General features: G+C 44.1%; 1 protein-coding gene across 6 annotated transcripts in view; it reads right to left on the bottom strand.

Annotated features, from left to right (window-relative positions):
• The window catches only part of GALNT11 (polypeptide N-acetylgalactosaminyltransferase 11), an 81,645-nt gene that overhangs the window by 48,822 nt on the left and 16,547 nt on the right, over positions 1-16,276 (bottom strand). For all 6 annotated transcript variants that reach the window (XR_005594066.1, XR_005594067.1, XM_039524520.1 and 3 more), the window contains 3 exons: positions 9,550-9,882; positions 5,917-6,040; positions 2,204-2,370 (listed from right to left, as the gene is read on the bottom strand). Coding sequence is in view for 4 of the 6 variants with exons in the window: in XM_039524520.1 (XP_039380454.1) it covers positions 2,204-2,370; positions 5,917-6,040; positions 9,550-9,844 (586 nt within the window). In the remaining 2 variants the exon portion in view is untranslated. The remainder of the gene's footprint in view (positions 1-2,203; positions 2,371-5,916; positions 6,041-9,549; positions 9,883-16,276) is intronic.

Below are 16,276 nucleotides of genomic sequence, written 5' to 3'. Positions count from 1 at the left end.
TCTCCCCACACCTAGACCCCCCCCACTGCACCCAGATTGTCCCACACAGAATCTTCTCACCCCACATTGAGCCCCTCCACACTTGGCTCCTGCCTGGTTGAGCCTGCCTGCCCCACACCTGGTGTGCCTGGCACAGAGGGGCAGGGCCCCAGGAGTTTTTGGGACAGGCCCAGACATTGTGCTGTGTCAGGGTCAGGTGAAGCCTCACCGCTGAGTCTGTGTCCGAGGGATGGGGTGGCTGCAGAGTCATCTCCCACCTTCATGCAGCCAGCAGCCTGTGCTCCCCACTGCTATGCTGGAGCCTCTGCATTTATTTATTGACAAATGAAACTTGCAGGATTTTAAAATATTGTTTGCAGAATTTTTGATTTTTTAGGTGCAGAATGCCCTCCTGAGTATACTATTATTTGTATTACAATAGCACCTACAGGCCCCAAACCCTACCAAGGCCTCATTACACTAGGAGGGTAGATAAATAAAGCCAGAGACAATCTTTGTCCTGAAGAGCTAAACAGATAAGACAAAAGGTAGGAGAAAGAAGGTACTATCATCTCCATTTTACACACAGTTAATGAAGGCACAGAGGAATTTGGCGATTTACCCAAGACCACACAAGAAATCTGTACAGAGCCAGGGACTGAAGTTCTGGTCCAGGGTCTTAATGAGAAAACCACCCCTGCTCTCTTTTGCTTGTGAAATTTATTCTGTTAGAAGAAGGTATCAATGTCATCATTAGTTTGTTGCACTATCAATGAGAGAGTGCACCAAGCCTTTTGTTTGAAGAAATCTCACCCCATTCTCCAGCCACCTGAGGCTGGTTTAAAATTAGAAATATTAGCATGACCACACTAAGACTTTGACACTAACTAGGCTTTCAAAATAACAACATACCAAAATAGTAGCAGGGTCAGCGGGCTTGGTTAGCAAGGAAGAATGTTTATGTTTAGTCAGTGCCATATTTGAAGACTCAAATTTGAGTTAAGTTTACTGTTGAACTTAAAGGCTCTGAAACTTGAAAGCAGTAAGTGGTGCCAGAAACTCTGTGGTGTGGGATGGACATTCCTTCCAAACCTCAAGAGGACAACCACGAAATAGGCATTTAAACATTAGACATGCTTATTGGAAAAGGACAGAGTATTTAATCCTAGTTCTCTCTCCAACTTTAACGTTTGCTCTGACCCAACAGAAACAAATTCGCTTTGTAAGAACAAGGGAATTCCATTCTAAACCATACAGATGTAATCAGCCTCACAAAGACAAGCCTGAAATCAGATGGTGATAAACAGGAGGAGTTAATCATGTATATTAAAAAAAGATCTGATGAAAGAGATACATAAGGCTGCAGATGTTTATATAGCAAGAAAATAGGAAGCACACACAACGCTGCTGTAATTGCTGTTTACATCGACATATTTCTCAGCTGCTGCTTGGCTTATCAAATGCCAGAATGCTTCCAAGTTAGTGGCTTATTTTGATTTGCAGAGTGTGCTAAGGAAAAGGGCTGGCGCATGATCTTTAAACCACAGACAAATATTTGACAACTCATTCTGACAGACCTACCCCCTTTAGGGGCCTCACCACTGCACTGACCTCCTTCCAGCTTCCCAGGGCTGGACAGCTGCTCCATCAAAAGCTAGTGAAAACCACTCCTGGGACAACCACAAGATTGCCCAAGAGTAATGCATAGCATTCCCAGACCAAGAGCTGGACTCTGCTCCTAGGTACACCACCACCACTGAGCTGATGAGCTGGCAGAAATCACACACTATATCTGTAGTGCGACACCAACTTATATGGCCACAGAAACAATATTGTAGCACAGGACTGTGTGTAGGCAACACTTTTTCAGTAGTAAATATAGGCTTGTGGAGAGACTGGGCCTGAAGAATCTATTCTTAGAACATCTGCATAAGCCATTCTGAATACCAAGCTGGCCCCGCAAACTTCCCTATATATTGTCATATGTTATTCATAGCTCAACTGATCCCAGCTGCTTAAATCTTCACTATTATTGACATTAACACTTAACTCTAGTTTGTCCAAGTGAAGTTTAAAAACCTAACTATTTTGACTGGTCATGTCTACACAATACATGGTTTATTGATAAAAGCATAGGAAGAGATAGGAAAGCCAAACATCACCAGTATGTGCAAGCATAGATGTGCAACGCCAGCACAAATGCATTACTGAGATTGTCACTCACTCAATTCACTGTTGTCATCCACCAAGATAATCTCATGAAGAAGATATGCTGGAGTGCGATCCAGTACGCTATGTACTGTCCGAAGCAAAGCAGAAAATGCTTCATTATAGAAACAGATGATAATGCTGGCAAATGGTAAATCAGAAGGGTAGGACTTTTCTCTGCACCTACAAAAAAAAGACACACACACATGGTCAATGTACATTTGTACAAGACTGCACCTCCTAACAAAGCTCCATAAACAGCAACACTAATATTGAATTAGAAATTCTTCTCTCACATTTCAGTGTTACGCTAAAGGGCATGTCTACACTATAAACTTAAGCCGACCTATGTTAGGACAGCTTACAGCCACTGCCGTAATTACTGCAGCGGTTCATGTCCACACGGCCCTCCTTCTGTCGGTGGTGCACATCCTCAATAGGAGCACTTACACCACCTTAAGAGGTGCAGCGTTGGGGCGGGCTGAAAGCCAGGGCTCTCAGCTCCATGCGCAGCTCCCCATCAGCTTCTCGGCTCCCCGCCAGGAGCCCGGCTGCCCCTGCCCCCCTTGATGTCTTGGGTCTGCACCGGGCTCCAGGTGCAGAGTTCCCCACACTGGGTATGGCCATTTTCCCAGTGTGGAGCAGGGAGCTGAGAACCTGGGGGAGGGTAACCAGACTCCTTGAGGGGAGATTCGTGCCCAGAGTCTGGTTGGCTGCTGTGCTCCCAGTGGGGAGCCAAGAGCCCAGGCGGCAGCCCAGATCGGAATGGGGAGCCAGGAGTCTGGGCAGCAGCCGGGCTAGGAGCAGGGAGCCCAGGAAGCAGCCTGAGCCGGAAGCCTGGGTGGCAGCGCTGCTTAGAACAGAGACAGGCTGGCGAGTTGGGAGCCAGGAGCCGTTAAATAGACAAGAATGACAGCCAATAGATGTAAGTAACCTAGCATAAACACAGACGTTGCACCGCCCTAACTACACTGACATAAGCCCTATGCCTCTCATGGACGTGGAGTTATGATGTCAGTGCAGTAGGGCGCTTCCATCAGCAGGAGCAAGGCTATAGTGTGTACACTGACGTAGTTAGGTGCATATCGTAAGCTGTCTTACATCGACTTAACTCCGTAGTATAGACAAGGCCTAAGACATGTTCATTAACATAATACTTACATTAGGGCACAACCAAGTATAGAGTAGCCTCATACCTACAATTCACACAATTCAGACCCATATAAATAGGGTTTATTGCTGCATGTTACAAAATGTAATACCTGTATGCCTTTAAGGGTCAGCTTCCTAGCAAATAGTAGTTAGAGCAGGCACTGAAAGTCTTCCAGCAAAAATAAGAGGACTTTTAGCTGCCTATTTCAATTTCTCTCCCTGATTATCTACAAATCTGATATGATACAGGGTAAATTGTCAATACTGGCATTTGAGATAGCAATATGCCAAGAGATAGCAAAAACTTCAGGACCTAATATGCAACTCTGGTTGCGTCAAGAAGCCTGTTCACTTGAATTCAAGTGGATTTAGCTCTGGGAAGGATATGCGCTTTTGTGCAACAACTATGGCCCATTACATTTTGCACACAATTGAGCAACCACAACAAAAACGAAAGTTACACCATGATTTTGGGGGGGGGGGGGGGAGGAAGGAGAGCGCGCGCAGGTTTGGGGGCATTCCAATGGTTGCTTTACTCCATCTAAGTGTAATAGAGTATAGAAAATTTGTGCTTTCGAACAGAAAGTCACTAGATATATAGCACTATTTCCCCCGACATCAAGAAAGGGCCCTATTTAAGACCACTTTTCTCACCTTCCCAATCTCTATTATCATGCAGCAATGTGACTTAGTATATAAAGACAGAGTAATCTGCTAGTCTTAGGGCTTGGCTACACTTACAAATTTGCAGCGCTGCAGCAGGGTGTGAAAACACACCCTCTGCAGCGCTGCAAAATTGTGGCGCCGCAGCAGCAGCAGTGCCAAAAGCCCCAGCGCAGCAGCGCTCTGGGCCAGCCCCACTTCCCCCCCCAGGAGGGGGAGGTGCAGGAGGGGCTGGGAGGAGTTTTTTTTCAGCGCTACTGCTGACGCACTAAGCGCGCTCGCGGCAGCGCTGAAGTTTAAGAATGTTGCCGTTTAAAGTCTCCATCAAGCCTTCAAACACTCATTAACTTGAATGTTTAAACTTTACGGGTCTGATTTTCGAGGTACGGAACACAATCATTTGTAACACCTTCAGTGGCAGTTGGGGTGCTCTGTGTGTCTGGGGAAAAAATGTGTGTAATTAAAAACCTAATTTGGGTGTAAACTTACTGATATAAACTTCATGAGCACAGCATCTTAAACACATTTAAGTCAAATTAAAAACCTTAACAACATTGTACTGGTGCATGAGACACTAAATGTGAAACGAATATTAAAAAAAGGGAGATTAGCAGTCAGTTACACTCACCACACTGCTTACCTTTTTGCTATTCACTCCAACAGAATAAATGGAAAAACATATATTAGATTGTAAAAATGCTTTCATTTTTAAGACCCTAGTATGTAATTAATAATACAGGTACAGAATTTTGTTTTTTTTTTCCATATAATATCATCCCTTTAAAATTAACAGTTCAGAGTACATCTGCACGGAATACATGTATGCACTATGCAAACTTCTCTATGGCTCAATGTATCTGTTCTCACGTGAAATATCCCTGATAGTCCATTAATGGAGATCTCTTGAATGCACTCTGATCACTACATGGAATCAATCTCACCATTAGTTGGTTATTTGTCCATTACATAGAACACACACAGAGAGGTTCTGCAATATATCAATTAGGGATCATCTAACCCAGGGGTAGGCAACCTGCGGCACGCAAGCTGATTTTCAGTGGCACTCACACTGCCCAGGTCCTGGCCACCAGTCCAGGGAGCTCTGCATTTTAATTTAATTTTAAATGAGGCTTCTTAAACATTTTAAAAACCTTATTTACTTTACATACAACAGTTTAGTTAAATATTATAGACTTATACAAAGATACTGTCTAAAAACGTTAAAATGTATTACTGGCACGCAAAACCTTAAATTAGAGTGAATAAGATTCGGCACACAACTTCTGAAAGGTTGCCGACCCCTGATCTAACCCATTCCACTACCATATATTTGAAGTTAGGTCCCTGGGGTGACCACCAGATGGCTTCTCATATTTAAACTGAGCAGGATACTTTCTAACCTATTAGCTTCTCCATTTCTACTTTAACCCTCTGATCCATTCAGCTGAGTGTCACTAGCTTGTAAAGATTCTACAGTATATGTATTTCTTTGAAGACATATTGTATTTTAAAATCCAAATTCAAAGAGAATTCTGTGTGGTAGAGTAGGTGATCTTAAAATTACATACATGCACTCTGTCTTAAGGTAGCGTTAGTCTGACTTTCTCACGTGACCTGCTCAGTAGAGATTTTCCAATTATGTACAATTATTATCCCATTCCCGTTTGCCTCTTGAGATCCAATTCTGAACAGTATTCAATAAAGCAAGCCCTTCAAACTAAAAGAATAACCTCAAGCCATCTGGCTGCAAGTATTAACGGACTGGAAATCTGCCTTCAGTGGTAACTGATATGCTGAAAGCAAAATATAATAGACGTGTAACAGCCAAATGTTTAATTCCAGTCTCATTATTTAGTATACTGGGCCCTTGAAAACAACATTATATTTATAGAGAAAATGGTACAAAGGACATACTTTGCATCCCTTGTATCTGGCACCTCTCTGTGGTATCCCAACCGGTTGCTGATAAGCATATTGAAGGCATGCTTCTGATAGCCCAAGTCTCTCACCTGCTGATCGTGTTCGTTAAAAATCATGCCTATAATAGAAACATATCAAAATCAGTTCATTGGGTCAAAAACATCCTCTGGCAATGAGCAAGTACTGAAATGGAGTGTTTAACTCGTGCATAGTTTTCACAATCTGCCTTTACAAATCATATTTTAAACCCGTTTTCAAAGCACATTTCTGTATGAATACTTCAATTTCTACCCAAATAATAGGTTACGTCTATGAACAGCCATTATAGATGTAATAAAAATAGACTGTATGTGAATGGAACATAACATCCCCCAAAGAATGATGGCCCCATTGTGCTTATTTCCTATTCCCCACACATTCCTTCCCCCTAAAAATCTCACTCTTAACTCAGTATAAAACACAGGCGTCAAACACCCAACTAATCAGCCAGATCTAGCCCTTATGCATCTACTTGATGCATAATCTGGTACCCATAGCAGATTAAGCTTCTACAAAGTGTACGTTTCTATTTAAATACAGCAAGTTTCTAGCCCTTGTGGTGGTAGAAAATCCAACCAATCATGGCCCTAGTGCAGTGCAGTTTCAGGAGACTTCAGCGAGACAAAAACAATAGCTATCAAAGAAGCCCCATCTACCATCAGTCATCTCACCTGAGATGTTGAGACAAGCCTCAGAATGACAACTTCAATAGCAACAGAGTTTACTATTTCTTCGCTGATTGTTTTAGCAGAAACATCAATTCTCACTGAGTCCAGTGGCAGGCTAGAGGCAGCCATCCAGTCTCAAAACGCATGCTAGTGTAAGCAGCAAAATCCTGCCATGTCACGCTTTCTGTCCCTGACTCTGTGCTTGGGGCCAAAAACAATTTAAACTCTACTGTTCTAGGGTCCCGAACTCCACTGAGTTCTGTTGTACTCCCTGAGACATTTCCCTCAACTCTTGGTACAAGCTTTGAAGTACTGGAACAAATGGCTTCATTTGTTTTTTCCCTTATTCAATGTGTCAAAGGTCTGACAAACCAATAAGCAAGGAAACCCTAAATTCATCTTCTGCAACACACCCAAGAGATTACCTTGCTTTGGAGAGCTATGCAAAATCCAGGTGACCTAGGGCAATGACAGCCTCAGCGTGTCCAGGGAGGTGGCAAGATCAGAAAGAAAAGGGGCAAAATAGAAGGAGAAATACAAGCTGTAGAAATGTTTTTGGAATGGGAAAACAGCAAGATCTCCCTATTTCCCTTCATAGCACAGATGTAACATGACTGACTGTGACATGGTAATGAGATTTAGACCAAGGGTCATGTAACAGTGATTCGCCAGAGGGAGCATACCTGGCCCTTCCTCTAACAAACGATACACCAATGTGACTGCCATATGCATTGTCTGCACTGGGGTTTTTAGCCTCAAGTGCAGCATTACTAATGTAGCAGCAGTGGCTCACACCCTTATAGTAGAGGTTTGAAACCATGGGAAGCTACATCAGTGGAAGTCACAGTTTACACCAAAGCAATCTGTCTCCATGGGGTTTGCACTGACTGGGGATTTTATCCACCAGGTTCACTGCAATGTGACAAGCCATTAGTCACAAAGGTTAGACATGTGACTATTAATAGTGTCACTTTCCCTTCCTTGTCCAGCAGTAGCCACAAAGGCAGTGGCACAAACCCTTCCTTGGAGTTGCACATCTGACCTTAGCAATGCTTTTGTCTGTCCAGAGCAGTGGTGGGTGACCTGCGGCCCGTGGGCTGCACACAGCCCATCACGGTAATCCGCTGGTGGGTCGCCAGACAGTTTGTTTACACTGACGGACCGTCCGCTGGCACAGCCGCCCACAGCTTCCCACCACTGGTCCAGAGGCTCTAAGCTCAGTCATACTTGCAGCCTCAGCAAGCACTACTGCCAATGAGCCTGCTCAATTCAGCCGCCTTAAGGGCCACATGCTTGAAAACTTCATACCGAATTGCACTGGCTCTTGTTCTACAGCCTGCCCTCACGCAAGTGTCTACACTTTCCCTCCCTTCTCTAAACACAGTCAAACTCATAAATATTATTGAAGCCGGTTTTGAAGAGCTGCATGCAGGCTAACAACGTGTGTGCAAAGTGCCTGACAAATTCCAGTCCAAACAACAGCTCTCAGCCCTTGGAAAATAAGGTTTGCAATGGAAACATCAACAAACCCTTTACTATAGCAGCGTTATGTGTGTTTCATACATTTATAAGAAAAAAAATATAGATTACCCTACCAGATGGCATTTTGTTTTCAGCTATAATATGCCAAACTTTACAACCTAGCAAATTTATCACTTCTCCAGACTGGACAGACAGGAAACCCTTCCCTATAACATTAGGTCTAATTCTAACAGAGGCCCAGCTGTCTCCCCAATTTTCATATAGGACGTGTCCTGCAATATAATACATTTGGCTTTCACCAGTCCAGCTAGTCTCTGGGTTTCAAGATCAAAGAGATTTTCTGTTGCAACTCTCCAATTCATTTCCTGGCAAGCAGTGAATACTTGGAAAGAGATGGTCACCTCTGGACTATGCAGCAATTAGCAGCTGTTGGTATTATAGCAAACTGATAAGAATTTGCATGCCCTGTGGCATCACAAGTTGGCAGTTAAATTTTGGAAGGCGTTTCACCTTCTATCGATCACATAAGCCTATGAGCAAGTCTGCAGTTACATTTTGGTAAGCTCTCTCTTAAACTCCATAAAACTCTCCAACAGCTGACGCTGTACTGAAATTTCACTGAAGAAGAATGTAGGGAGCGTTAGCAAGACTGCCAGTATTAAATTCAAGGCTAGACAAAAAATATATTCTATATTATACTTCCAACGGAAATAGCTAAGACACCAGTAGAGTGATTTGCGCTACCTTCTTCCAGTTCAATGGCCAGTTTTCAGTTCAAAATGCCACACTCTTCTAAGTAGTCCCAGTGAAGTCAACAGACCTATTTGCCTGAATAAAGCAAGCAAGATTTGACCCTGTCAGATGAATAAACCCATCATCTTCTCTTTTCCAGTCCTGTTTGTAGATCATTTTATACTTCTATGAAACATGGATAGCAAACATAGGCCTCATACTATCGCCAAGCAAACTACTTCTTAAATCTTTAATACTGAAAAAGATGGATTGAGTTTTTCTGCAGCCTCTAAAATTTCACACATATTTTAGCCCAATCCCCCTCAGAGTAAATTACCAACGTGACACACACAAATGCTACCAGTGGCAAGGTAGTATATCAAAGTTTGTATCCTGGATGTTAAAGGTCAGAAGTTCTCTGTTTTAGCATTTTATGTAGCAAAGTTGAAAATATTTTAGAATAAGGGCTAGACTGCAACATTTTGGATTAAACAAATACATATTGTAAAAGAATAAACTTTAAGTCTACTTTGAAACCAAGAGAAACACGAGGATCAACATTTTAATCAATAAATATTCTCTTTGAGTATAAAAATTTTCCTTGGACACATTTAAAGTCTTATGGTCTCACTTCTACTGATTTAACTAAGATGTGTTTGTGTGTGCGTGTACGTCATTGATAATGAATATGACCAAGCCCACTTACCCATTTCAGGGGAGAGCTCCATGTCTCCCTTCACTGGGTCCTGTGCATGATTTCCAAATGGATTCCCTATACTGCTGTCTTTCCGTTGTGGTTCAGGTACGCGAACTGGACCCCGAGTGAAACGGGGATAGAATTTTTTAGGAAGTGGCTTTTGAGGTTCCAGCCCCTTGACGGGCACATTCTTGAAAGATTGGGTCTCTTCGCTGAAGTTGAAATAAACGAACAGCAGAAGTGTCCAGGTCACAGATGTGAAAAGGCACCCATAGCAGAAATAGCGAAGCGTGACACTTCCCATTGTAGACCTAGCATTGTTGATGGCCCATTCTCAATTCCCTGAAAGAGAATCAAAGAAACACAGAACTGAGACCTCCATCTGTTAAGACTCTTCTGCAGACTTGTACATGAGTAACTAAATGCCAACTTTTTATAAAATGCTATTTTAAACCTATGCTCTGTATTTTAATTCATGTTTAAGCATTATATCTTTTTCCTCTCCCACCCAAATATCAAAATACTTAGGGTCCCAGACTGCATAGTACTGTATATCTTCAGATACAAGGCTAAAGACCCAGATAGTCTTGGGTGAAATATTAACAGCATTTTCTTTCAAGTTGTGGGACAGTTTACTGGTGTCCACAATACAGAAGTCACAAAGTGTTTGTATTACTCTCATTACTTATAACACATAATATTCTGTTTTCCAAAGAGACAGGGAAGGAAGACATGTAGGCTAGGGAAAGCATAATAAAAGAGAAACACATACATGAAAACTCAAGCAAGAAGGGGGGGTGTGTGTGTGACAGATCCAAGAGGGTGGGGAAGTAACTTTTAAGGAAGTATCTCAGGAATGCCTCCAAGATCCAAGTGTCAAACTCACTCCTCCACTGTGGGAGGAAAGGGAGTTAAAAGGCACCTCAGTGAAACCGCCCTATTTGCGAGAATCCCAAAAGACACTCTGCAATGTCAGGATCCATGTAGGGGGTGAGAAAGGACAGGGCCAGCTAGAGGCTGGGAATTGACCTATGTTATGTGGGGCGGTGGAGGGAGATGTTCACCATACTCTATCTGGCCCTGAGAAGTTACCAGGGAAAGGTAAAAGCCTGGGCTCTATTACCTTCTTTGCACAGCCCTCTCTGTGACAGGATGCCCCAAGGTCTCCAGGAGAGTCCCTGGCAGAGAGACTAGATTGGCATTGGCTTCCTGTAGACCCTTGAATATCCTTCCAGGTTTTGGGATGGATTCCACAACAGGCAAAGGGCTATGTAACGGAACTGGGAGGGAGCAAACCAGCCGAGAGTTTTATTCTAAGCAGTCACCCACAGACGTGACTTCCCAGAGACATATCGACAACTGTTATCAGAACTGAACATTACAGAACTGAGGACAATGGAGGAAACAGAAATAGACTGTACTGGGGACTGCATTTTATTTACAGTTGCCAAGAGAATTAGTTACACTTTTTGAGTTCTCTTGTCAAAATTAAGGTCCAAGAAATCACATAATACCCAAAATGGAAAACTGGTCCTGAGAAATGTATTGATTGGGTGTTTCTGGCAGCCATCAGTTAGATTTATTGGTTTGTTCTGAGGGATGGGAGGAGAAAGGTAATTAAGAACCCCTAACGTAGAATTAACCAGAAAAATCTGGAATGCTCTTTCAGAGTTAAACTTGATCTAAACCAGTAAACCAAGATACACAATTCTTTCTACAGCTATATATGTAGCTATCAGCCACTTTGTTGTTGGTGGTGGTGGGATTTTTTGTGTGTGTGGGGGAGATTGGAGAGGGGAGGTGGCTGGGTCTATTTTCAAGTGTCCATGGTTTTTAAAGAAGTAGGATTTGTCAAAGTATCAGAAATCACCAACAAAACTCTTCAGCTGAATCTGGCGAAGAACAAATCAGAAAAAGAGACAGCATCTACAGCCTCTTCCAAACGCTTTATGAATACTAATTATCCCTTACAACATCTCCGTGAGGTAGGTAGAAATTATTCCCTTGTTACAGGTGGGAAACTAACAGAGATTAAGCCTATGATCATGCTCCCACTGAAGTTTATAGCAAAATCCCACTGACTTCCAAAATGTAATATTGGGCCCCAAGTGACTTGGCTAAGATCACAAAGCATCACTGTTAATCAAACTCTGGCGTTCCCAGGTCAGACCATGCCACTCCTTCATTTGTTAAAGTTCTTCTTACAAAAAATATTTACCTGCTATTCTTACTAGGTGAAATTCATCCCTGTGCAAAGTGCCAGACTATGCAGCACTTAAGCCCAATGACTTAAGAGGGATATAAATGGAGCCTAAGTCTTGTGCTGGCCCTCTGCATACAGGTGCAATGCACGCACTGTCATTCAGGAGCCTTCTCCAATGCTCTAAAAAGGGATGCCACCGCTGAGCTGATACTTTAGAGTCATGAAAGTAGCCAGATAGTAAACAAAAGCTTGGGATTTCTGAATCATTTCTTCACCCAATCTAGCTGGCTCAGTACTTAGCTACACCATGGCTTCAAAGCATCTGCCTCAAGTCTCCCACTCCCTGTGCTAATGGAGGTCAAGGATGTTGCCAAGGTGAATCTAGACTCAGAAAAGCAAGGGAGGTTGCCAAGGAGCAAAAAGATTAGATGAACAGCTACAGCCTCTCACGACAACAGTGTTTCTTGCTGACTGATCTGTAGACTGTTCAAGCTCATCCGCACTACAGGAAGATCTGTTCACTAGCCAGTTTTTCTGCACGGGGGCAGTGGAATGAGGTCTGTTTTAAGACTTTATCTAGCCTAAAAAACTGCTCTCTAGCAAACGTTAGAGCTGTCTCCCCACTGGCAACGAAAAGGCACCATTCTACCACAGCCCCACCACACGCACGCAAAACACTGGCTGCGAACTGATCTAGTTCTTTTTTGCAGCACAGATATGCCCTTTCTGACTATCGCAGAGAAGACCAGTAATCACACTGTTCTAACAGAGAATGGGCATTTTATTTCACAGACATCTAAGAGGAATCAGGGCTTCAATTAGGAGGAAAGGAAATAAGTTAGTGCCAGAGTGAAGAGAACCTCAGGGCCCCCCAGCTGGAAAGACTTTGTCCAGAGGTTAGCACAGTGAGAGAAAGCAGGCCTATATTGCATGAATACAAATTTAATATGCAATATTCCACCTGTTCCTTGTTGAGATGTAATTGTCCCTCTCCCCCTGAATCCCACTGGTTTACACCATGTTGTACACGACATATGAAGTATGAAACAGCATTTAAAACAAATCATGGCTTCACTAAAATCCAGAAGAGCAGATCCTTTCAATAACTTGCTATTTAACCAAAACATTCAGTGACAGTTTTGGAAGAAAGTGTAGGAGGATTATTTATTTTCTTTTAAGTTTCCATTTCTGTGGCAACGTTTTGTTTGCGATTTGGGGAGGGGGTTACCCTGTCTTTACAAATAACACAACTATAAAAAGCTCATCAGGCTTATTAATCAATCTTAATTGCAAGCAGAGCATCTTGAGCTGGAACACTGAGGCCTTGTCTATACTTGGGATTTCAACCATCAGTCAGCTGGGATAGCTGCACCTGTGCAAATAAAATAAACAGCAATAAAAGCTCCAGTGCAGCTTACCTGGGTTTCAAGCAAGAGGCGGCTACTCGGGTGCATGCTACCAGAGAGAAGTGAGGTCTGCGACTACTGAAAGGAGGCACTAGGTTGGGACTCCTGGCCAAAACCTGTCCCACTCAATTTCCTCTCCTCCCCCTGCATCCTCTTTAATTGTAGTCTGATGGAGTGTATACTCCATCCCAGCTCTGAAAGGATTAATGTGGGCCTGAGAAGCTCATTAACCCTGGTTGTACCTGCAGGGTGGGCCATTCCTAATTAAAGATTAAACCCAGCTGGGACAGAACTGGGTGGTGCCATAAAGGCAGGACGCCTGGAGCAGAAGTTGGTTACAGGGAGAGAAAGAAGAATTTTATAACTACTCTCTTAACAGAGAAACAGGAAGGAGCAGGAGGAGTGGATGCACAGAGGGTTGTGATGGAACTGGCGAGAGCTAGAATACCTTGCTGGGCAGATGGCTTGTATGGGGCCCTGAGGTAAAGGGGAAGAACTAGCTCACCCAGGAAGAGGCTGAACACAGAGTATGAAAGCGTTCCTGAAGAAGCAGGATAGGACTTGCAGGCAGAAAGACCTGGGGAGTAGAACAGTGGAAGGAGTCTGTTTGTAGGAGCCCTGACATAAAGGCTGCAGTGGATTAGGAACACAGCCAAGGGCAGGAACCAGACCTCCAGGGAGAAGCCTTGGGAGGCACTGCTCATTACAAGAGCCCAGAAAGAGGCTAAGGAGAAGGCCTGACAGAAAGAGTAATGACAGGAAGAAGTCTAGGGAGGCAGTAGCAAGGAGGCTAATGGGCACACCTTGCCTGTTCATTACAGGGTCTCTGGACTGGAATCCAGAGGGGAAGGAGGGCCTGGGTTCCCCTACCAGCCACTGGAGAAAGTGGTATGAAAACTCCCTGATGTAAGCGGATATGGATTTTTGAAAGGCTTTAGGCAGAGAGAGTAAGGACATGGGGCCCAGAGTCAGGGGCCAAAAACTGATGATAGATTGTTGGACTTCTTGTGTCTTGGACTTTGTTTCTCCGAAAGGAGTGGAAATATAGTGTGACCTGACTTGAGACGAAAGAAGAGGCTGACCAGCACAGGACCAGAGTGATTAACCACTGGAACATTTTACCAAGGGTCATAGTTAAGGTTATGTTTTAGTCATAAGTATTTTTAGTAAGTCATGGACAGGTCATGTGCCGTAAACAAAAATTCACAGGCCCATGACCTGTCCATGACTTTTACTAAAAATACTTACCATGACTAAAACTTGGGCAGGGGTGCTCTGGGGGGGTGGGGTGGTCCAGGGGCATTGCGGGTGCTGGGAGTGGGGAATCGAGGTGACCCGGGACCCCCACTGGTGCTAGAGGAGGGGGGAACTGGGCTGCAGCACGACCCCCCCCCCACTGGTGCTGGGGGAGGCCAGGCTGTGGCAGTGCTGGGGGGTGAAGGGGGAACCAGGCCGCAACGCAGGACCCCCAGCTGGTGCTGGGGGGTTGGCAGGGCTCCCTACCTGGCTCCGCGTCCCTGCAGCTCCTAGGCAATGGTGGTAGGGGCCAGGGAAGGGGCTGAGCCCCCTCCCACACCCCCAAACTACTGCTGCTGGGCCAGGGGCTGCCCAGCTCAGGCAGCCCCTGGGCCAGCACCAGCTGCTGCAGAAGTCATGGGGATCAGGGAAAGTCACGGAATCCATGACAGACTCGCAGCCTTAGTCATAGTGGATTCTCCATCACTGACAATTTTCAAATCAAAATAAAATAATGCTCCAGAAATTATCTGGGGGAGTTTAATGGCCTGTGTCATACAGGAGGTCAAACCAGATGATCACAATGGTCCCTTCAAGTCTATGAACTGTCAGCAGACCACACAAGTGAGAAAAGAGTTCCTACACCAGTAAGAGAAGCAGGGAGATGATGAGACTCACTTGGAGAGTCCCTCACCTTAGAATTTTCAACTCTCCTCCGAGACCCAAGAACACTAAAAGATCAACCACCAAGGCAATATATTAAGGAGTTGGCAGATACCTTCCTCCAAGTCCTAGCTCTCCAGATGCCAGCATGGGAAGAACCCTGCTTTGCCCCACCTCTCTCTCTCTCTCTTACCCACCCCAAGTGCAACCACGTCAACGCATACACAAGGGTATTCCAGTGGCTCCTCGTTCATTTCAGCCTCCAGTTCAAAAGCTTTTTTTTTAAATCCTCCATGAGTTTGTTTCAGTTGATTTCATAGATCTGGGGGGCCAATGCACAGCTAATGCCAGCCATCATTTGGCCCACAGTCTTTATCTACTCCTCTCCCTGCTCATCTAGCATAGCATGGGCTTCTTCCCTTTCTACGCACAATACAGTTACTGTCTGCAGGAGCTTTTCCCTTCCCATCTCTCTTCACTTGTCTAGCTCTGTGACGTTAGAGCATTAGGGTGGAAATTGATTTTAAGAGTTCACTGATCAGATTGATAAACACATCCCTTCAGCTGTCTGTGTATGGAATGTAACAATACATGCAATGTCACTGCTTTCTGGTGCATGTCATCTTAAGTGTCCAAGGAAATATCCCTCCTCTCCCAGCTGACCTCCCGAAACAAGATTCTGAAGCTCAGGCATTAAAGCTCAGTCATTACGTTGTTCTAAGCCAACAAGCTGCTCGTGAGTCCAGAAGACGTAAAGAAGGATTTGTCTTTCAGACTACTTACTGTTCCTGCCCCAAGGCATTACCAGCCGTGTCAGCATACAGGGCAGGCTGCATTGAGAACGTGGCTGGTGAACATTTAAGGTCAGTGCAGGACACTGGTAAACAAGTGATAGTAAAATTCCAGCTCACACAATTTAACACAAGTTGAGCGGTTAATGGCCCAGAAGTTCAGATAGCTAGATATTAATGCTAGCACAGCTAGTAGGCTTACATAGTTAAAGCCTGACCACTTAATGTAAAGAAGCACACGGCCATGAACTAGGCAATACATTTAACTGAGGCTATGTCTACACTACACACCTCTGAAAGACTAAAGTTTTGTCATTCAATTGCCAGTGTAGACATAACCTTAGTGAGGAGAACCAAGGATCATCTATGCTACGAATATAACAATGCCGCTGAACCCATTTGCCCCCACGTTGGCCGGTATGAAGACATGGTTCAAG

The sequence above is a fragment of the Mauremys reevesii genome, linkage group 2 (assembly GCF_016161935.1).
Source record: "Mauremys reevesii isolate NIE-2019 linkage group 2, ASM1616193v1, whole genome shotgun sequence".
In the NCBI taxonomy this organism is placed as follows: domain Eukaryota; kingdom Metazoa; phylum Chordata; order Testudines; family Geoemydidae; genus Mauremys; species Mauremys reevesii.
Note: the sequence above shows the minus strand (reverse complement) of the source record. Positions and strands in the feature narration are given on the sequence as shown.